At 34.8% G+C, this 21,754-nt stretch overlaps 1 protein-coding gene across 1 annotated transcript; it reads left to right on the top strand.

The window, feature by feature from the left end:
- The first annotated feature begins 1,545 nt into the window (after window positions 1-1,545).
- On the top strand, window positions 1,546-18,877 carry LOC142353749 (uncharacterized). Its single transcript, XM_075406099.1, has 6 exons — window positions 1,546-1,754; window positions 3,338-3,569; window positions 7,997-8,133; window positions 10,356-10,559; window positions 13,437-13,537; window positions 16,611-18,877. The coding sequence occupies exons 1-6, from the start codon at window positions 1,611-1,613 to the stop codon at window positions 18,790-18,792; spliced, it is 3,000 nt and encodes a 999-aa protein (XP_075262214.1). The 5' UTR covers window positions 1,546-1,610; the 3' UTR covers window positions 18,793-18,877.
- The last annotated feature ends 2,877 nt before the right edge of the window (window positions 18,878-21,754 follow it).

Below are 21,754 nucleotides of genomic sequence, written 5' to 3'. Positions count from 1 at the left end.
CTGAACTCGCTTATGGAACTTTAATTTTTATGAACATTTACTAGAACTTTTATGCCCTTATGCTTGAGTATTAGTCTTGATACTATGAGTTCTTGATTTCGAATATCAATTTTGAGAAAGCTCTTTTAGGGCTTTTTCGTTATAGGCCGTATGTGTCATAAAATTGACAGAACGTATCTAACCCAAAAAATCTAGTGGTCTTCTAAAGGACTTTTGGTCAATCTGCCTATCTTGTTTTTTTAGTTGCTTCAATCTATTGAAGGCCACAAGCGTCTATCGCGGCTGTTTTCCGGCAATCTGCCGGCTATGTTCTTTGACAATCCAGTGTAAAACAAAATTTGGATACAAAATGTGCAAGGATGAGAATGATTGCATAAAAAATTTTTGTATAAAATAAATTTTTTCGTCATTGAAAACGTGTCTACTGTTTATGACGGTCAAAATGAGGCCAAGTTAAAATGAAATGAAATGATTAATGCTTAACTTTTTCCGTTCAAACTTAATTTAGCAAAACTAATTGTAAAATTGTGAAGCGTTGCTGATATTGAAGGATTGATTGACAAATAAATTCATACTTTCATTAGGCAGGCCAGATTTTTTGTTACTAAATTTGGATTCACTGTAATTTCTGAGCATCGCAAACATAAATTTAATTTTTTTACCCTTGTTTTAAAAATCAAGAACCTTTTCATCTCTGTCAATGAGCAGGAGAGAAGGAATTAGATTGGTATTGATACCAACAGATAGTTGTCTGAACTCTAAAGACGGTAGGCACTGTCAGTGAACGCAAAGTAAGCCGAAGTAAAATTAAACCGACATAAATGCAAGTCGAAAATTGTGTAATAGTTATGTAATCTATCAGAAATAATACTTTGATAACCGTTACAATCAATACTGCGCATAGTATTATGGTGCATAATGTATTCCAGTGCACCAAAGAAACAAAAAATACGTCAAATTTAGACATATACTTGGTACGGGCCTCAGCGGACCGCTGTCCATGGCCATGCCTATCATCCGCTGTGGGATGTAGTCCGGAAACCGTGGTTCGGTTATGGCGGCGAAGTGAGCCCACCGGCCCACCAGGGGCACCTTAAAATACGGGTATCCCAAAATTTTTCGGCTTACTTGACCCCATTTTCAAAATTCGACTTGCTGTATATACGGATTTTCAATTTAAGCGCTGATTATATGGTTGTCAAGCACTACACAACCTTATAATCAGTGTTTAAAATAAAAATCCGCAGCGAATAACTGACTGGAGATATGTTTTATGTAAAAATGAAAGCTGTCTAGTAGTTAAATCTTTCGTTGACCTGTAGAATAAGGAGCTTTTTCAAGGTCATTGGAAAGCGGTTTTTTTTAACACGTATGTAAAATTTTCCTGTGTTCAAAAATTCACTTGACTCTTTTTACCGGGTCATAATTCGGGTGTTCGATCAAACGGAAATATTGATTTCATATATGTCGTCAGAGAAAAACTTTTAATTACAGCCTACGCATTGAAGTTACAGACTTTCAATATTCAAATTTATTTCAAGTTACAATCGTGAAGTGAACTTTCAGATGGGTTTATTGATGTAGAGAACATTGCGGTGGTTGTTGGCGAAATGCGGAGTCCCAGAGGCTCGTCTGAAAACGAGAATAATTCGAACTTGAACAAAAAAGCTTCAATCAGTTCCAGCAGTAGCCCCAATTCACAATTTCAAGGTCAACAAGCTAATGTGTTCACCTGCTGGATATGCAGATTCCAGGTAAAGTTATTCTTATTGGTTCTACTTGTTAACCCGATTCATCTGAGCCCCGCATATTTTAATATCATATCTTTTCATCCCTACAAAATTTAAAATCAGCAAACTTCACGGGAGACTCCTTTCCGCAAATCATAAGTTGCTCATTTGGAATGGTAATTGTATCAATTAAATTGTTCTTTCGAGTTTTATTTTTTTTTCAGTTATTTTGTTCTTTCGATCTTAGATTATGGCAATTCGCTATATCATCGGTTAAATAAAAACTCTTGGAAAACTTGAGAAAGTTCACAGAATTTGGCCGCCAACTTTGTATTGGGATTATCACTGATCGATAACCCGCAAAATGTTTACTCAAAAATTTACACTCGTTATGCATAGATCTTTTTCAAGGCGCTAGAGAAAGAAGCAGACGTGTATCAATGTAGACTTTTTGCAACTAGCCAATCAGCATTGAGAATTTTTCTTTTTTTATTTTATTTATTTCCAGCCTTGAATCTCATAAACACTTAGCCCCAATTGTGATTTTTAACGTAAATATGTAGCGTCAAGTCGATAATGAAAACGTTTGATTTTCGGGTAAACTGATCGCATTTTCGGTTCATAACAAGTCCCATGGGCCGCTGAGGCATGTCTGCGGCGCAAGAGCCATGACAAAAAGTTGTAAATCGCTAGGAATAAAATAAGGTTTTTTTTTACTTTAGAACAACAGGGCGGTTCCTTGCAATATACAGAGTTCATTGGAACGGAATACAATGTTTGATCAGCAGTTATTTTGAATCCCGAAATGTTCCTCAGATGGTATCAAAAAATTCAAGTTTCAAGGCGCTAAACGATAGAATGAGTTACCTGCCTGCATAAGAAAAGCGAAAACTTGTGGACAGTTCAAGAATGTGCTGAAAAATTTATTCTGCCAAATATTTTCGATTTGATAACCTTTTTTGAGACTGGATAGAGTGATTAACCCTTCACCATCAGTTTCTTTATCATCATCAATAAAATATCAGAAACAGAGTGAAATGATGGATGGTGCAATTAGTAGGGAAGAAAAGGCGGGAGATCGTTTTTGATTACTCTAAGATTTTTTCTACGACCGTGGAAAGATACGGAAACCGGAAATCAGCCTGGTTCCCGAGACCACAGATAAACTTGATTTAAAAATTGAGAAGATTGAATGGATTCCTTGATTTAACATGTAAAATTTAAATAGGAGATTTTTTGGAACAAAATTTTCGATTCAATCATTTTTTACTAAAGTTTTTTCTGAAATAGGAGGGAAAACGGTATTCGATGGTAAAATGAACGTCGTCCAATAGTATTTGAAATACTGAGGTTTTTTCAACTACCCAATCTAATTATTGACCCAATTGAAAAAAATCTTAATTCAAAATCAATGCGCCATGTTTATAAACAGAATTTGCATTAATATTTCCCCATTCTGAACCTACGGTTTGTCTTCAGTTATTGTAACTCTTTGTCGAAGAACGCAGATTACAGACTATATTACAGATCCTAGCATCATAATTTGTTTCCCTGGCACATTATTCAACTGGGGGATTTCATGACGTGCGAAGTTATTTGTGCTTTAGGTCGAGGACCCAGTAACGTGTGCAAATGGGCATCTCTTCTGCAGACACTGTGTCAATAGGTGGATTGAACCCAAATCCTACTCTTTCATGCAGAACACAAATGAACAACAACAACTATCAAATGGCTCAACTCCATCTGATGCTGTCAATGGTACTGCTGCTGTGAAAAAGAGAAGCTGCTGTCCAACCTGTAGAATTGCAATGGGACCAGAAGATCTCAGACCAATATTAGGTTAACCATAGTCATGCTTGTCTTAGATCTATTTACAACTGTCCCTGAGATCAATTTTGTGTATTCATAAGACTGTGAGTAAAGTGAAGTGTTTCTATCCGATAATGGCATGGATAAACTATACTCTACAGTTGATATGAACTTAAAAAAGGTGTAAAATATCATTTTGACTTTGTGTACGGTAGCTAAGTTCTTTTTTTATAGCTGCGAAGCTGTAAGCTGAGCGTAGCTATATTGCGGTGCTCTTGGTTTTTTTTTGTTTCGTCGTCTGACGCTCTTTTTTCGTTTTACATTTGTTCACACAGCAAAGCTGAAAAAGTCAAATTTTCTGAATGACTTCTTCCTCTCACTAACGGCATTTGCGCGCGTGACGTCATTTCTCACTCGCTTTAGCGAAAGTTTTTAGGTTATTTGCGTGATTAGATTATGATCATACGTGACTTACCTCACTCAATAAAATGACTTTTGCACTTTAAAACTTAAGTTTAATTTGAGTTTGTTTAAGGTCAAAGGAACTCATATGTGTAATAACGGTTCCTAACGAGAGGCTTCTGTGGAATGAATTTTAACAACCTTTATTGATTTATCGCTGAATGTTTTTTATCCCAATTTTTTAAACGGCGTCGATTTTTTTTTCAATTTAGATCTGTATCTGTTTCTATCTCTATTATATGGCACGCAGGTCTATTCTTTCGCAGCTATTCCGGCAATCTGCCGGCTATGTTTTTTCAAATTCTTCTTCCTAGTCGATGACACAATATGTGATGTTTGATTGCTGCGCACGCACTGAACTGGACAGCGCAGCAGAAAATGATACTCACATTCGAAAAGTTGCCCTTCAAATAATGTTGTAACTATTATAATATTTGGTCCTGTTAGCCCCTTTTTTTAATCCAATTTTGCCACCAAAATGTCTTTCTGAATTTTTGTCGAATGAAACGGGATAAACTGGTATTAAGACCAAAAACTCTGGGGACTTGAAATTTTGTGTCCAGGCACATTTGAAGGCTCCCTGTTATTTATATCCCCCATGCTTTCCTAGTTAAGCCAGCCTCATTGTTCCGACCCCTCTTGACGGGGGAGGAACTATATACTCAAATGGGTTTTTTATTGTTCAGTCAATTTTGGCCGATCGATGGATTCATCGTAGAGAGTTGAGACTGGTATCATTAGAAAGCTTGTCCAGCGTAGAATATGGAATTAAAAAGATTTTTCTGATTTTCGTTTTTGACAGGGAGATATCGAGCTCTAAACTTTCGAGAAAATGGAGTGAATTCCGTTGATTTCGGAAATTTTGACTAAAATTTTGCCAATTTTGATAAAATTTAAAAAAATTTTCAGAAAAAATGTTGTTGATTTTACGTTTAAAGACAAAATATATTGTCGGCTATTTTCATTGATTTTTTTTGTCACAAATTCCGGCTAAATATTTCACAAAATTCAGACTTTTTCGTCAAAAACAGCACGAAATAGGTTTCTTTAGTCCACTCTGATTAATTTTGCAGGAAGTGCACACTCAGACACCACTAACACAATCTTTGTAGACTGAAAAGGGGGCTAATTCCACTTCAACTTCCGTTTAGTGTGCTCTGTAATTAAAACTTTGCCGTTTTTTGCTAACTTTATTCGTTGATTATCAAAAACGCAGCATTTATTTTTGATTTATCAACTTTTGACTAACAAAATATCTATATCAATGAGATTCCACAAATTAAATATTCCTAATGGACAATCAGAATTAGCAGGACTAGTTCTGTACCAATTTCGGACCGTTACAATCCAAAAATAATTCGGATTGTCGTCAGTCGGTTTTTATAAAAAAAATTTCGATCTTTTTTATATTAATTAAATAACAGAACATTTCAAAGCAAAGCTCACTAGTGATAGTTCCTATTGGCTTCCTAATTAGCTCGAAATGAATTTATCTAGTTGGTTGCTTGAAAGCTTATGGTCGTTTTGACTTTTAAAATATTTGATTTTTAAATAAAAAAATGGCTTTTTGAACTTTGCCTCCATTTTTCTCCTAAGTTGGTCAACTTGTAGCTTAGTGTCAGCAATCAAAGAGTGCTCCTTCTTTCTGCTGAATATAAATTTAGTCTTTGTTGTTGTTTTACGCCTTAAGTTAAGTTGTTCTGGCTTTGACACTACTAGATTTCACAAGTTTTTTTTTTTTAATTTTTAGGTATTTGCCCATTTCTCATGTTTTCTAGTTTTGTCAAATTGTCACGTTATTGTAAGTTCTTATATCATATTTTTTGCGTTCAAAATAACGCACAATTGATAATATTTAAATCTTTAAAGACATAGATTGTGGTTCTTTACCGCTTCGACAGTACTTTCTCGAAGAATTTAATTGAGTGCTTTAATTTTGTCTCTAACTGTCGTTTTTACTTTTTTTTAGTCGTATATAATTTCCTGTACAATGACCTTGTTTGAGTGGCTTTTCCTGGAAGAGTAGATGAGCCGATGTTCTGATATCAGAAGATAGATAATGGCTTTCATGACTTTGAAAACAATTTTGTTCCTTTTATTGTCCGTTTGTTACCTGGTCTCGTTAATTAAAGGGTAAAGATGACATTATTTTTCTCAGGGAAAGGTTTCAAAAGGCATTCGTGTCACAAAATCTAATGTTTTTAAAGAATTCGTTATGACCTTACTGGCTTCGACACGGGTTTTTCACAAAAAAAGTAAATTAATATTTGATTTTTGTCATATTTGACGTTCTTTTTATAGACGTAAGACTTGTTCTGGATAATTGCAGGTCTCAAGGGCTTCCTTCGGAAGAATAAACGAACCTTTTCAATTTTTTCATTTTGTAATAAATGGCTTTCATGTCTTTGGAAATAAATTTTTTTCGATAAAAACAAGTATTGCATAATCTTGCTTTTTCTTTTTGGTCTAATTATTACCTAGTTTCATTAATGAGAGGTCACATTATACATTTCAAGGGAAGGTGTCAAAAAGGATTGATGTAATAAATCTAATGTTTTAATAGAATTTGTTATGACTACTGTCTTCCACACGGGTATTTCACAAATAAAAGTAAATGATTTTTTGATTTTGTCAAATTTGACGTTCTTTTTGTAGACGTAAGACATATTCTGGATAATTGGAGGTCTCAAGGTCTTCGTTTGGAAGAATGGACGAGCCTATTCAAATTCCTCATTTTGTAATTAATGGCTTTTATGTCTTTGGACATAAATTTTTTTCGAAAAAAAATTTTTGCCTTTTTTTTGTCTACTTGCTACCTGGTTTCACTTATGAAAGGTCACAATACATTATCGGTGTTGGAAGAAGGTGCAATCGAACAAATTTTGAGAGCCAAAGTATGGTTTTACGGCTTCCAAAGCATTTTCTGGCAAATTTTAATTGATTTTTAGTTTGTCTATTTGTTGTTCTTTTTGTAACTGCATTAAAAATTGAATGCCAAGAGTTCTTAATTCCTTTCTCTAGAAGCATTGGTAATTGTAAACCTATGGAGTATTTTAGTTGATTCCTAATGGCGTTCATGACTTTGAAATTAATTTTTTTTAAAAAAAAATTCAGCGAATTTTCTAACTTTAAAGTTTCTGTTCTTTTTTGTCCAATTGTTACCAAGCTTTATTATGGACTGGTGAATAACCATTTTTTCCTGGTGAATTAAAAGTTATTTTGTTTATTTTCAGTTTTATCTGACGCTATTTTGACTTTGTTATTAAGTTTTGTTTTTTAAAACGGACATAATTTTTTTGATGTAATTAATGTTTGTTGTTGTTGTTTGATTTTGCCGTTCGTCTTCGCTCGCTTTCTTAATATCGGTATATCTCATCAATCTAATGCATCATTTTTTAGCCCACTGAGTTATTTGCTTTGGAGGCTATCTTTTCGTTCTTACACCAGTTTTTTTTGAAAAATGTTTGAATTTTTTGTGTTTTTCCATCTGTTCCTCATTTGGTAGACAATTATGCCAAAATTGTGGATGAGCGGGGTCGGAACCTTATGTGCGAACGCACATTACCGAGCCGCCTTGTTAAGTTAGCAATCAACTTAGCCGTTGTTTGAGAGCAACCGGGTCGATCGTGGCGGTGCCGTGAATATTAGCCGAAAGGAAAATTAGCCGAATGGAATATTAGCCGAAAAGGAGATATTAACCAATCAGATTTGAGAACGGTTCTGATATTTTGTTTGGTTGTGATAGTTTCATATCAAGTCCCATAGGCCGCTGAAGCATGGCCAAATGCGTGATTTTCATTTATAAGCGAGTTCGATAATTGCGTGTCCCACTTATGTTTGCTTACGGCAATTTTCTCAGCAATTAGTTCTTCTAATTTTCCTTCTTTTGACTTTTTCGGCTAATTTTCACGTCGGCCAATATTCCGGACACCGATCGTGGCGATAGTGTTAAGATCATTTTGTAAGATGAGCCTTTCACAAGCGGTTCCTCTCAGGTGCTGCAGAGGAGGAAGTGCTCACAAGCGAGAGTACAATCAACAATCTTCAATTGGGAAGTGAAGTGGCTCACAGTGTAGTCTCAAGAGCAAAGCTCAGATCCCATCGATTCAACGTTCTTCGAGACATTTACGAAGTAAGTTAATTGTTTGTGAGGCTTGAGTGGTGTTTAAGCAAGTTTATTAAGCGATAGTGAAAGCTAATAAATGGGGCGAGCCAATTTTTTCATGCTTGACTTTTTGATTTTTCTTGTTGAATTGTTCTCATTAAGCATTTACAGCAGCTTAACTTAACTGATGGTAGTTTACCACTAAAATTAATCACCCGCCAACCGGTTGATTGAAAGAATTTTGACATTAGTCGGTTATGTTTGAAGTTGTGGAAATTATAAAAAACAAGGTATTTGTGATTAACGCCCGAAAAGTGGTGTTGGGTTCCAAATTGTATCAATATGGGCGATTTTTTGTGTTTAGACAGAGTTCTAATAAGTTTTCGCTTTGTGGTTATTCATTTTTTATTTCCTTGTATTTTCTTATCAGTCAATTGTAAAAACTAAAATCTTTTAATGCAAAAAATTATCTCTTGATTAGTTGCTCGGAACCATTTCGCAACCACGCTAAACTTTTCAGATCTATCTCATAAATGTCTAGCAGCTGTTTGATTCATTGGAAATTTCGTGTTAAAATTTTTCTCTTGATTGATTTTCGGTTCGTTTGGCCATTTGACTTTTCATCCTCAAAAATGGGCAAAACTGCTCAGGTCAGAGAGCATTAAGTCACCGTGGCTCTGTTAGGCTCTTTCAGATTTGGTAGACCCTGTACAGTTCGTAGAAGCAGCTGAGGGGGTGAAACTCATAATGTGTAGAAATTTTAAGAGGATCATCACCCCACCTCCTCTCCCTTCAACGCTCACACTATCAAAAAGTCACTTTGTTGTTAAAGTTTTGGTCAGTTTTGTTTTTTTAGTAATTTTTTTGTTTTGCGGTTCTTTAGAGGAATTGCTCTCGAAAGAAGTTTGATGCAATTATTGAAAACATGTGTCCTTTAAGCTAAAATTTTACTTGACCGTTTTGTTCTAGAATAATCTTTCGCTCGCTCAAGTGATTTGACAAGGGATTGGATATTAAGCGAAAACTCGACTAGGCGAATGAATTTTTGTAGCCTTTAAGGGAAAATCCTGAAATTAAGTTTTGTGGAAATTGGGCCAATGGTAATTAAAACACTTAAGAGGTACTTCAAAATCCACTCGATGCTACAAAGTTGTCGATTGTCCCTTACAGCCGTCTTTACACGCCAACAAAATGTTAAACGCACACAGTAAATGCAAAATGTATTATTGATTTCAATGGGTTGCATCTTTTTTGCTCTACTCATTGTCATCACCACCAATGATTTTGATTTTTAAAAAAGTAACAGCAAAAGAATTTTGAAAGTTTAAACTACTTATACATAGCTTTAATGTAAATAATTATGAACTACTGGTTTAAACAACGCACAAAACATTGGAGGTGTTGGGCTAAACTACTATAGTAAAAATGCTCAAAATTCAAAAATCTGGTGCGATATTTTTTATTGTTTTAAAGCTTTTTTTTTTAGCAAAGTCAATTGTTTTTTTTTTTGTCTTTTAAGTTTATTATAATATCATGTGGATATTGCAGTACCTCCTTCAATTGTTTTAATTGGTATTCGCCTAATTTCCACAAGATATTAGTTCAATATTTTCGCCTAATGGCAACAAAAATGCCTTTCACCTAACCGAGTTTTCGCCTAAGATACTACGCCACGATTTGACTTATTGAGTGAAGTTTTCACACTTCGTGGTGTTTGCATGATATAAATTTCTCATGCATAATTTAAGACGCTAACTTACTTTCTGGCAGTTAACTACTAATTATGTAATCAAAAGTTTGCCGCGCCAAAATCGGTTTCATTTCTTAACTTATTAATCTTAGTAGAAAGGTGTAGGCTTTGGTTAAAATTCGCCCCCACCTGTCGTTCGGGAGCAATTCGACCAAATTTAGTTGGTTTAGTTTTTTTGGTTGCGAGTACTGGAAATTAAAAAAGTAGGTAATCTAGTTTTGCCTAATTGTATTTTGGACAAGTACGAGTTGCAAAAGCAAAATTTATCAAAAATATTTTTTTTATCTTACAATTTCCTCCAACATTGATCAGCTTTATTTTTTTAGCCAGTTTAGTTAGTACTTTATAAAGTATTTACATAATAATTCTTTGGTTACTTTTGGTTTGTCAGGTATGGCTCTTGAGTTTTGATCTACCTGTAGAAAGATATAGTGGTGCAATTTGCATTGGCGGAGGAATTTTTAAAAATGATTGTATCATCGGAACAAATTTGTTCCAGAGTGAGATTTCTCTTCTACTGAGGGAGATTGACAATCTTGGAGACGAATTGAGCAGAAAAAGGGGCAGTGAGTTTGTGGAGGCTGCAACTCAGACACATGCTCGTATGGCGTCAATGGAACAACTGCATAATGCAACTGATAAACTAGAGACAGCTGTCAAACTATCAATTGACCTCAAACAACACAATGATCACCTCAAAAAGGTTACTAGCATTTTTCAACGGATACATTTGATTTATAACCCTGGTTCTACCAGTTATAACCCTTATTCTACCAGTCAAATCAGATACAATTTTTAAAATATTTGTTGCTTAATAGCCGCCGTCAGCCTCTCAAAGGCTATTATTTGGGTGCTCTTTTTAATTCGTTTAACCTTTTTTTTGTTTTAGATAAGTCACCACTTTCACATTTGATTTCTGACTCACCTCATTCTGTTTCAGCTGAAAGGAATTTAGAATTGATTCGGCAAATGTACGCAAATACGTTCAAACTGAAAACAAATCAATAAAAACGGGATAAGCCAATAAAGCCTGGGCACTATGAGCTAATGTTTGCCTCAGTTTAGCCATAGTACCTAAGAGTGAATTGCTAATTGGTATTACTATTACGTTTAATTGCTCTCGAAGTGAAGTAATTATTGTAAACGTGTGCGTCTTTTTTATGCAAAATTTTTGCTTGACCGTTTTTGTTTTTTCGAGTGACTTTAACGCCCTTGAATTTTTGCGTTTTGCGTGATATAAAGTTCTCCCTCATTCACAATTTCAAGCAGCTGAACTCATTTGGAGGTAATTTAATATTAAAATTCAAATGATAGTTGCGCCGAAATTTATGCCTTTTTCACTTTAAATGTTAGAAGCCCCCTTATCAAGTTCTTAGTCCCAATTAGGTTACACCCCTTTCTCCCTCCCACAATAAGCTATCAACTGGAATCATTCAATGGCTTCATTTATACTTTCATGCAAAACCATTGAGACCTGTCATCATCCAGAATGTCATCAGACTACAAAAGAACAAATACAGACAAAAAAACAAGAAGTCATTTCAATTTTGCGACGACGAAGACTTTAAGATCAAAAATCTATTCACGAAAAATATTGAATATAATCAATTGCCCTTTTTTCAAAGCCATAATGTGATTTGCGGCTTGTCATTAATGTGCCATTAATATGATGATTGGAAAAGACAGCAAATGAGAACTAAAAGATTGGAAAATGTCAAAAAATAAAGAGAAATTTTATGAAAACTCGTAGTATCAACGCCAAACAACAATTATTTACGTTAAACAACAATTAAGACTAAATTATAATTCACTTGCAATAGCACGCGAGCTCTCTCTTCATTGGACTACGCTTGTTAAAGTTGGCAAAAATAAAGTTTATATAGCAAATACCCGAATCTTTTTTGAAAACAAATTTTTAAAGCCTTGAAGACATATCAACCGTAAGGTTTCAGTTGAATAATTCTAAATAGTTCAACCTGTTATTTCTTAGGACGCCAATTGTACCTGTCATTAGTGAGACTAAGTCAAAGACTAAACATTAACCTTTAATACAGACATAACTCAAAATTTCGCGAACATTTTTTTGCAAACGGTGCTGAAGCTAAAAAAACCATGCTTTTCGCTGAAATTAGTATGTAGGTTCATTGGCCTCCCTTTTTCCTGTAAATATGACCTGTCGCTATTTGAGGTTTCATTTGAAATCATTCTGGTCTGTTACCTGACATGAAAAAAAATTAAAAAAGGCCGAAGTATTTCAACCAAACATACAGCGCCCCTTTAAAATCCAAATAATTTTCGGAATGTAAATTTCCACAACTAGACAAAAACTGATCTTGCTCCTGCTGCTTCTCCATTAAAACAAGAAATGTACCAGATGTTCCCGAATTAAATAATTTGACCAAAAATAAATGATGCATTTTCGATACTTATCGAGTTATATTAATTAAAAAGCTGTATGTATCAACTGAAAGCATTAGATATCTTCATCAGCAGTTGATTAATTAGGCTCGGTCATAAGACAACAAAAAGAACATTAAATACCTGGAAATCTCATGAATTCATTTAAATTTTAAGATAACAATTTGTCGGAGCCATAAAAAACCATGAGCTTTTGCTCATAAAACAGAATATTGTTTCATTAGAACTTATGCATTATAAAGGGACTTCTGAATAATTGCACCTTTAAACGAGAAAAGACTTTGTAGTAGTTGGGATGAAATAATTGCAAAAGACTGACCCAAAATACAATCCGATTCCTTTTTCATTGCAATTTCCAACGTTGAGAGTAAAACTTGCCTTGCTATCTCTGCTCGGCTATTAAAAAACCCAACTGTTCAAAAATATTTGTAACTATTTTTGGTAACCGAAAATCTTCATATCAAATATAAACTGCATTTTTTAATGAGTATCGGTCTAATTTACCTAAAGACCGAATTTCCAGAAATTTTTCTTAGGAACCGGAGGCCCAAAAAAGTGGGTTTAAACAGTTCAACTCTTTTCTATCTTAAGCAAATGAAAGAAATTGTAAAACAAATGAGACTTTTGCTTACAATTTTATCATATTTTATCAAAAATCGATGAAAATGTAAGCAAAAACTATGAAAAATGTGAACAAACAAGCGAAGTTCACAAGCGAAATTTAACGCTTGACAAGCTTTCTAATGGTACGATGAATATATCGATCGGCGAAAATTGACTGAACGAAACAAACCCAGTTGAGTATATAGTTCATCACCCACTAAAGTGGGGGTCGGAACAACACGACGGAAAAGTAATTCCGCCGTGTCAATTTTGCGTTTTTAATATTTTTTTTGTCAGTTATTTAACCTCATGTAATTTTTTTCAGGGCGAGAAGTTATCCCTCTGCATCACTTTCTGTTGAGTTATTTCTATATTCCTCTGACATTAGTTCTCTAGTAATCGCCTTAGAGTACATTTGAGTTTTCTTCAAACGAATTAATGGCTGCTAAAAATTATCTGAAAATGAGGTCATTATCATTTCTTATTAACTGTCTCTATGCCATTTCATTTGGCGAAAATCATCAATGCCTAATTTAGAACTCGCAATTTTTTGTTTAAGAAAAATGAGGACTTAGAAATGGAGCGACTCAGTTTGTTGAGAGAGATTAGTCGAAGTGGGAGTGCAACAGATGAAAGGAGCATCAACACAACTCCACAAAAGTTAGTTAGGCGACCAATGTCTTCTTTCGTTTGCCTTTTCTGTAGATGCGACGCTAGCAGCTGAACGTGGTTATTGCCTTGGTCATCTCAGGCTTATTTTTGTATTCGTTTCGCTATCAGTAGACATTTTAATGTGCTTCTAATAAAGTGAGTTCAAGTTCATATATCCTTTACGCGAATAGTTTTATTATTTTTATTATTAGAGCCTTTATAGTTTTCTGTTCCTTTGATAGTCAGCAAAAAATCGGAGGAGGTGAATAAAGTTTGCAACAGTTATTTCGTGAAAAAAAAAGTTTTCGCAGGTACAGCGAGAATTATGTTCAATAACTCTAATTTTTTAAGGTAACTCTATCTCGTGCTTCATCTAGTAATTTTTAATTGCTCTCAAACGAAGTTTATAGCAACTACATTAGTCCCGTGGTCTTTTTTAATGCAATTTTTTCGCTTGGCCGATTTTTCGCCTGACATTTGACTTTTCGTCCTCAAAAACGGGAAAAACAGATAGCGCTCGGAGGACATTAAGGTCTTAGAGACTTAAGCTTTACTATACTCTAAGAATGCGATTTGTGGAAAGTGTTTTGAGGAGACAATTTTATGGTATTTACAATCATCTAGCCTTCGCAACCCTAACCCCTCATCGCGTGACCTCTCAAACGGCTATTATTTAGGCGCTCTCCTTTCTTAATTCTTCTTACCTTTTGATCATGTTTTTCGTTTTACACAAGTCACGATTTTCACGTTTGACTTCTGACTTACTTCACTCACTGTTTCAGCTGAATGGATTTTAAATTCTTCCATACATTGAATTACGTAATATAGTGCATACGGTCAAAGTCAAAAGAGCAAATTCAAAAGAGACGGGATAAACAGATAAAGCCCGATCATTAAGTCATTGAGAATAATGTTATCAAAGTTCATTAGAGTGTTTGCTAGCTGATATCGGTATAAAGCTGATTAGCTTTCAGTTTTGGAAGCTGTCTGAAGTATAGTTTTAGAATCTAACCGAATCTGCACGCCAGATTAGAACAGAACTTATTGACACTGAAAAAAAAACAGAAAAAAATCAGACAGTTTGTCTCTTCTTTTTAATAGCCGCGTCCTCAATACCAGGCGGCTATTATAGCGCTCCTAATTTTTACAATTCAAAGAATTTGAATTGTATTGGGGCGCTGTCTTTTTTTTAAAGATCTGTTCACATATTTTCATGATTTTTGAAGTCAAATTTGAGTAGTGATTTTGATCACGCCGAAACAGGAAATTGAGCGAAAAAGCGAGTGGTTTTGCGGCGTGAATTTTTTTCGCTCTAATTTTAAAGTAGAGTGAGAAAACGGTGTTTGAACAAAAATTCGGTTTCTCGGTAGAGGTTTTTGTTCACATGCGGCAATTTCACTCTGATTTTTACTGTTTTTTCGATTTTTTAGATCGGATTTTTTTCTAAATGGTTTTCCCAATCCATTCACAGCTCATTCTAGGCCTAGTTTTTGTTTGAACTAAATTTTCATTTCTCGCTAGTGGTTTTTTTGTTCACATGCGGCATTTTGACATTGATGTTCTGTTTATTTCTTATTTTTTTGTTCTTATTTTTTTTAAAATGGTTTTCTCAATTCACTCATAGTCCATTCTAGGTCTAGTTTTTCTGTTTAGTCAATGAAAATTCTTTGAATTGTACGTCAGGACTTGTCCTGCTATGTTTTTTTACTTCGTCTAACAGATTTTTGTTTCGTCTTACCCTGACTTTTTGGAATTGACTTTTTCAATGACTTACCTCACTCAAAAATGACTTATGAACGCACTTATGGAACTTTAAGTTTTAAGAACATTTACTTGTTAAAGGTCAATAGTGTGCATCTAAGTAGTACCAAACATATGTGCCCTAATTCTTGATTATTAGAGTCTTGAGTTTTTGATTTCGAATATTAATTTTGGGATCTTCTCCGTTTGTGCCCTCAGTACGTTATGTCCCCACCCCTCAGTTACAGAGCACGTGCCACAGAGCACGTGCCATTACATAGTGAGTCATTATGTAAAAATTATTGCACGTGCAGATAATATGCGCCCATTAAGCTGAGGGGGCACAAACGGAAAAGATCCTAATTTTGAAAAGCCGTATTAGGGCTTTCTCCTTAGAGCTTATGTGTCTCATAAAAACGACAGTCCAAACCGAACTCAGAAGTCTAGTGGTCTATTAAAGGACTGGTGGTCGATCTGTCTAATCTTTTTAGTGGTTTCAATTCATGGAAGGCCCCAAGCGTCTATCGCGGCTATTTTCCGGCAATCTGCCGGCTATGTTTGATAAATGTATGGAATCCGTCAGCACCGGATGATCGTTATGCTGTTTGACCGTATAATTGTCATCGTTTGGTTGTCATCGTATAATTGTCATCATTTGTGACTTTTGTTTGGTTGTTTGTGACTGTTTGGAATATATAGCCGTTGTTGTTCGAGAAAGTTGGTGAAATTTTGTCGAATTTTGTCTTTTGAAGCTTTGTGCATATTTCTTCGTCCGTTAAATCCGTTAAAGTTAAACTTAAGTTAAATGTCTGTTAAAAATTTTTTAATTTTTTTTAACCAATTATCTGCTGCTTTGATGCGGCTGACGAAAGTTTTCTTCAAGCTTTTTTTTATGTCGTGGAAAATTTTTGACGTTTTTGAAGCTTTCAATTGTTATCAATAGATTTTGGTCTGGTCGTTTTTGTCTGACCGACAAAATATTCTACATTCTTCGTGTAGAGGCGCGGGATAAACGGGCAAGCCCGATGAAATTTAGTCACCGAGTAATTTTCGTTGAGCCTCAACTAAAGGCACAACTAATTGCTCTCAATTAAAGTTTGTAACAATTATTCTAGTCCTGCTGGTCATTTTTGTTCGACGGTTTATCGCGTAAACGATTTGACTTTTGGATTGACTTCTCGCCATGACTTTTTATACATATCGAATTTAGTCTTGTTTGATTTGAAAATGTAATGCGAACGAACTGGTCAAGTGTGTACTATTTATCCGTGTTTACTTGTTGCTTGCAAGATACGATTAGTTTGTTCGCTTGCGAAAGTTCTGATGTGATTTGTCGTTTTAGGATTGGTGGAAAGTATGTATTCTCAACCTTGGAAAAAACCATCTCCGATCTGCAGAAAGAGAACGAACAGCTCAAGAGAGCTCTGGAGAGACAAGATGAATACATAAATGAGCTGAAAGCTAGCAGTGAACAAAGTCCAAGGCCAGAAGAATCCAAGCAAAATTACATTCCAGCTACTGGTGTCGAATTTAAAGTTTACAGAAATAGTGAACTGAATAACTGGGGAAATTTGAGCTCTTCAGGAAAGGATAACCGCTCTAACACGAGGAAGTTAGAAAGTAGAGTTAAAACAGTGGGAGAAATTGCACTGCCTTCGCCTTCGCCCTGTAAGCAGTTGGGCAAGAAGGGGTTTTCGAAGTCAGAAACGAAGAGGACTGATTTAAATAAGGATTATTATACTTTGAAGGGAATTACAGAAGTCGAGGAGAATTCCGTTAGAAGAAATATAAAAGTTGAAACTCCAAGAAGAAATGCCCTGCAATCCAATAAACAAACGAAGCGAATGTTATTTACGGAAGAAAAACAACCTTCTATGTATGAAATCTCGCAAACAACGTCATATCAAATTAAAAAACAAACAGATTTTAAACACGGTTCTGAAACGGAAGACAAAAGAAATTTAAATGTTGAACAAACTCAAGAAGTGACAAGAACGTTTTCAAGTTCTACTGCAAACGAAGAGGGAAATGTCAAAAGTAATCTGGTGAAATGTGAAGCTCAGTCCAAAATCCCTAGACCTAGATCTCAGTCCCCAAAGCGAGAGCCTAGTTTATTGCAGTCAACAACTTCTGATGCGGTGGAGGTCAGAAGGTCACCTCGGAAGATTCAATCGTCCAGTTTGAGCTCAAACAGGCAACCAGAAACGTGCGATAACAACAAGGATAAGAAAGAACAAGGGCCTTTAAATGAAGCGTATTCTTTCACTGCTGGTTTAGAAGGTGAACAAAAAGAGACCGGGAACCCAAAAGGCTTGGCCAGCAATTCAGAATTTGAACAGAAACCGAAACATTTAGTAGCTAAAACAGCAAATAAAATTGCAGGGATCCAAGAAATTGCAGATAAGAATGAGGACACTATCTGTGAATCTAACAGTGATGAACTAACGTTGGAGCTTGACAAGTCCATTAGTTTATCATCTGACAAAAGTGGTCCTTGTGATCAAAGTTCTAAGTCGAATGGAAGCAGTGCGAGCGAAAAGGCAAAAAGTGACGAAATTGACGATGCTGATAAATCGGACGCTTTCTTGAACGATCTGTTCTGTGCAACTGAGAAACGAGTCGAAAGTCGTAATACTTCCAAGTTAAATAAAAGTTCATCGTCTGAGTCTGAAACTTTTGAATTCCGTACTGACGTATCTAAAGATTCGTTGCTGCGGAAAAATATTGACACTGTACGAACAATTGGGTCAGATTTTACCCATCTGAGGGCACCTGAAACCATAGATAAGCAACAATCTTCTACCAACAGTGACCACTCAGTTTTGAACAGCTTGTTTAACCTCAAAGTTCAAAGTCAAGAAATAAAGGCGGTTAAGGAGCAAACATCAAATTTAAGACTATCTCCTGGTCAAAGACATTCGGCCGAAATTTACAGTCCGAAAAGTCAATCCGAAGAGATTTCAAAATCTACAGAAGGGCAAAATAGTTTGACTTTATCAATAGACACGCAATCATTACTTAGTAACCTGAATCAGTACCAATCGACCTTATCGCCAATTACAAGTCGGTACAATTTAAGTGTTAATGCCAAAAAAGATGAGGTATTAGAAAATCAAACAAAGGAAATCGTATCCGAGTTTTCAACAGATGAGCTCGTTTTAAATCGCAACCGGGCCGCGAGTTGTATAGAAATAAGTATGAAACCTTCGTTGACCTTCTCAAAAGTGAAAGAAAGCATTGTAGCAAGTGGCTCAAATATTGAAGAAAGGTCTTCGGACTTTCTTAAAGATATTGACGATACATTAGCGGAAATAACCAGGTTAAAAGGACAATCAATTCACTCGCTAGCAGCCAGTACATCAGCCAGTAGCTCTCCAAAATCATCAACCAAACCATTTCAATGTACAGACGAAGACAGCCCAGAGGACGGAGAGATGTTCGTAGTTCAATCGCATTTGGCTCAGAATTCCACCACTCCAAAATCAACAACTAAACGAACTTTTCGCCAGATGAACTTGCCATAAACTTAAGAGACTTGCCTAACATTGTTTTAATTTGATTGTTTTGTATTGTAGTCTTGCAGTTAATGATAATTTTTCAGATCTGAAATTTGTCTTTCAAGAGGTTAAGTGGAATTTTATATCCAGAGCAAATGTATGTTCGAAAAGGAGAAAATCTTTGGAGAAAGGTTGAAACTCGATTTGGTCAGTTACTTTGAACTATAGTTTTATTCAAGCTTGCACATAGTTCCCCGAGCCCTCCAATCCGCAAACGTTAGAAGTTTTTTATCAAAAAAGCAAGGAAGGCAAATTTTAAAAAAAAACATTTGAGACTTGAATTTTTGGCAAATTCATATCTTCAATAATAGGAATGAATACCAGTAGAGCTTGGTTCATTTTTTAAAATGATTTATGACCAAATAAAATGGGAATTTCAAGATGTCAATATTTATTTGGCAGCAAAATTCTTCAGATTAAATAGAAAGCACCATCAATGAAGGTTTGTTGGGCCTCAATGATGGATGGGCTTTCCAATCAAAGCACTCAAAACTCTACGATGATTACATCGATCGGCCAAAATTGATTTGAGTATATAGTTCCTGCCTCCACTAAAGTGGGTTGGAACAATTATTTTAGTTGAGATAATGCTGTGGTTCTAAACTAATTCTATTTTTTTTCAAAAAAAATGAACGATTTTTTGCAGTTTTACTAGTTTTTTTTTTAATACTTTTATTTCTTAGCGCTTAGTTTCCTTAATGACATGTCTATTTGGTTATTAAAGATGCTTAAATTAAGCAAATTTATCGTTTCAGTTTTTAAATGAATTCTCTACCTGTACGTTTTTCGGTTTCAAAAAAATTTACTAATTCCCCATCGCTTGCTAATGAATAATAGGTGAAACGTTTTAGTGGTTTGACTTCGCAGCAACTGATTTTAGAATTCCGATTTTATTGTCTTCAGTTTTTTGTTGTGGTTTTGTCATTATTCTCAAAAACAACAATGAAATTTTATTGACCTCTAGTGTGGCGAAAATCTAATCCTTATGGAAGCTATCTTCTGACTTTATATTTTTGTGATATGCTTTTGTGACGGGTTTTAGGTTGCAGTTATGAGGTTCTCGTAGTTTGCACCACTGGTTTTCAAAGTTTTGATTTTTGCCGAGTTTCTTAGGTTTTGATTTTCGCCAAGTTTCTTTAGGTTTTTCCTTTTATGTTTTTTCTAACTTCGACTTCTGCAGGATTGTATTAGGTACTCATTCTAAGGATGCCTAGAGTAAGTATTTTCAGATTTTCAGAAGTTTTGTCATTTTTAGGGATACTTAAAGCACTAATTCTGTGAAAAAGTAATTGTCTAATTGTTTTTTTTTGTTTTTGCGCATATAGGGTCAGGGGTTTTCTGACTCTCTTGGATTGATGTTGTTGAAAAATTTTGATTTGAAATCAAACTACAGGTCAAATTGTTGGATTGTTCTTAAGGACTTGTCCTATAATTTAAATTCGTTCAACTTTGTTATCAGGTTTTTTTGGTTCACATAATTCACAATTTTCACGCTTGATGTCTGACTTACCTCAGTGTTTCAACTAAATGGATTCTAAATGTTGCTGGATGTTGCTGAAAAATTTTGATTTGAAATCAAACTGCAGGTCAAATTGTTGGATTGTTCTAAAGGACTTGTCCTATAATTTAAATTCGTTCAACTTTGTTATCAGGTTTTTTTGGTTCACATAATTCACAATTTTCACGCTTGATGTCTGACTTACCTCAGTGTTTCAACTAAATGGATTCTAAATTTTTTCACGCATTGAATTCAGCGAATGCAGTCAAAGTCAAAAAAAGAAACAAGGTAAACCGATAAAGCCCGGTTATTAAGTCATCGTGCAATAGGTTAACGAAGTTCATTCGAGCAATTGCTAGCTGACATTAAGCTCAATAGTTTCCCAGTTAGAAGCCGAATTAAGTACAGTTTCAGAATCTAACTGAAACTACCTACCAATTTAGATCACTTTTTGATTTTTACGGTAGTATTCTGTCAATTTCTATCTCTTCTTTTTTATTTTTTTGTTTCAATCCCGCCTCAAGCGCGTCAATGGCGGCTTTATTCGCCAGGCTATATTTTGAGTTTTTTTGCCTAATTTGGTTTTTTGTGACTTAAAGTATAGTGTTTACATGTTCAATAATTTAGTTCGGGTTGTTTTTAAGTTTAGTGTTTATAAGTGAGAAACAACTAAAGTTTTGAGAATACACATTATCATTAAATAATGAAATTAATTCTGCGGTTTTTTTTGTAGTTTTCACTTTTGCTCATGTTTCAAGCATTTTCCATTACGTTCGGATGTCGTATGGTTGTTGATCAATGTGTTAGAATATGTTGAAACAGTTATTGATTTCAAATTTGGAGAGTTTACAGAAAATTTGACGGGTAACATAGTTTTCATCCTCCAATTTTCTGCTTGATTTTTCTTAATCGAGATATTCCTTTGGTTATGTTTTTTTATTATTTGTGATTCATATGTTGAACACAATTAAGTCTTATCAGACAACCTGTTTTAAACCTTGTTTTTTGGAGTTGGAACAAAAAAACTCCGAAATTATGTTTTTCCCCTCATATTGTGTTTTCTCCGTTTGTTGTTTTGAAAATGAATGGTACAATGTTAAAATGACAAATGGTCTTATCAGTGACGGATATAATGATAAAATTTTTCATCAGTTAGTGATTCGCTTGGGTGTAAGTTAACTTTGACTGTGAGTCATTTCTGGAGTCTTTCGGCTATATTTTTCGTTTAGATCTGTTCTTTCTTTTAAGGAATCTTTCTTTTGAGATGTTCAAGCGTGTGTCCTAACTAAAAATTTTTGTTTTTTTTTCGAACTCCTTTTCGAAAATTTGTTTTGTTTGTTTTTGTAGTATTTCTGTCCTGTTTGTTAGTCTCATTGACGGTCTTTTTTACTTTCAGTTGGGGCGTCATAGAAGCTACACAATAAATTCATA

This window comes from Convolutriloba macropyga, chromosome 14, assembly GCF_964194025.1.
Source record: "Convolutriloba macropyga chromosome 14, txConMacr16.3, whole genome shotgun sequence".
In the NCBI taxonomy this organism is placed as follows: Eukaryota; Metazoa; Xenacoelomorpha; order Acoela; family Convolutidae; genus Convolutriloba; species Convolutriloba macropyga.
Note: the sequence above shows the minus strand (reverse complement) of the source record. Positions and strands in the feature narration are given on the sequence as shown.

Excerpts from the sequence above, each read along its gene's own strand:
- LOC142353749 (XM_075406099.1), top strand. The coding sequence starts at position 1,611 with ATGCGGAGTCCCAGAGGCTCGTCTGAAAACGAGAATAATTCGAACTTG. Across the intron at positions 8,134-10,355 it reads TTCTTCGAGACATTTACGAA|AGTGAGATTTCTCTTCTACT; the intron begins GTAAGTTAATTG and ends AATTTGTTCCAG. Across the intron at positions 10,560-13,436 it reads ACAATGATCACCTCAAAAAG|AAAAATGAGGACTTAGAAAT; the intron begins GTTACTAGCATT and ends TTTTTGTTTAAG.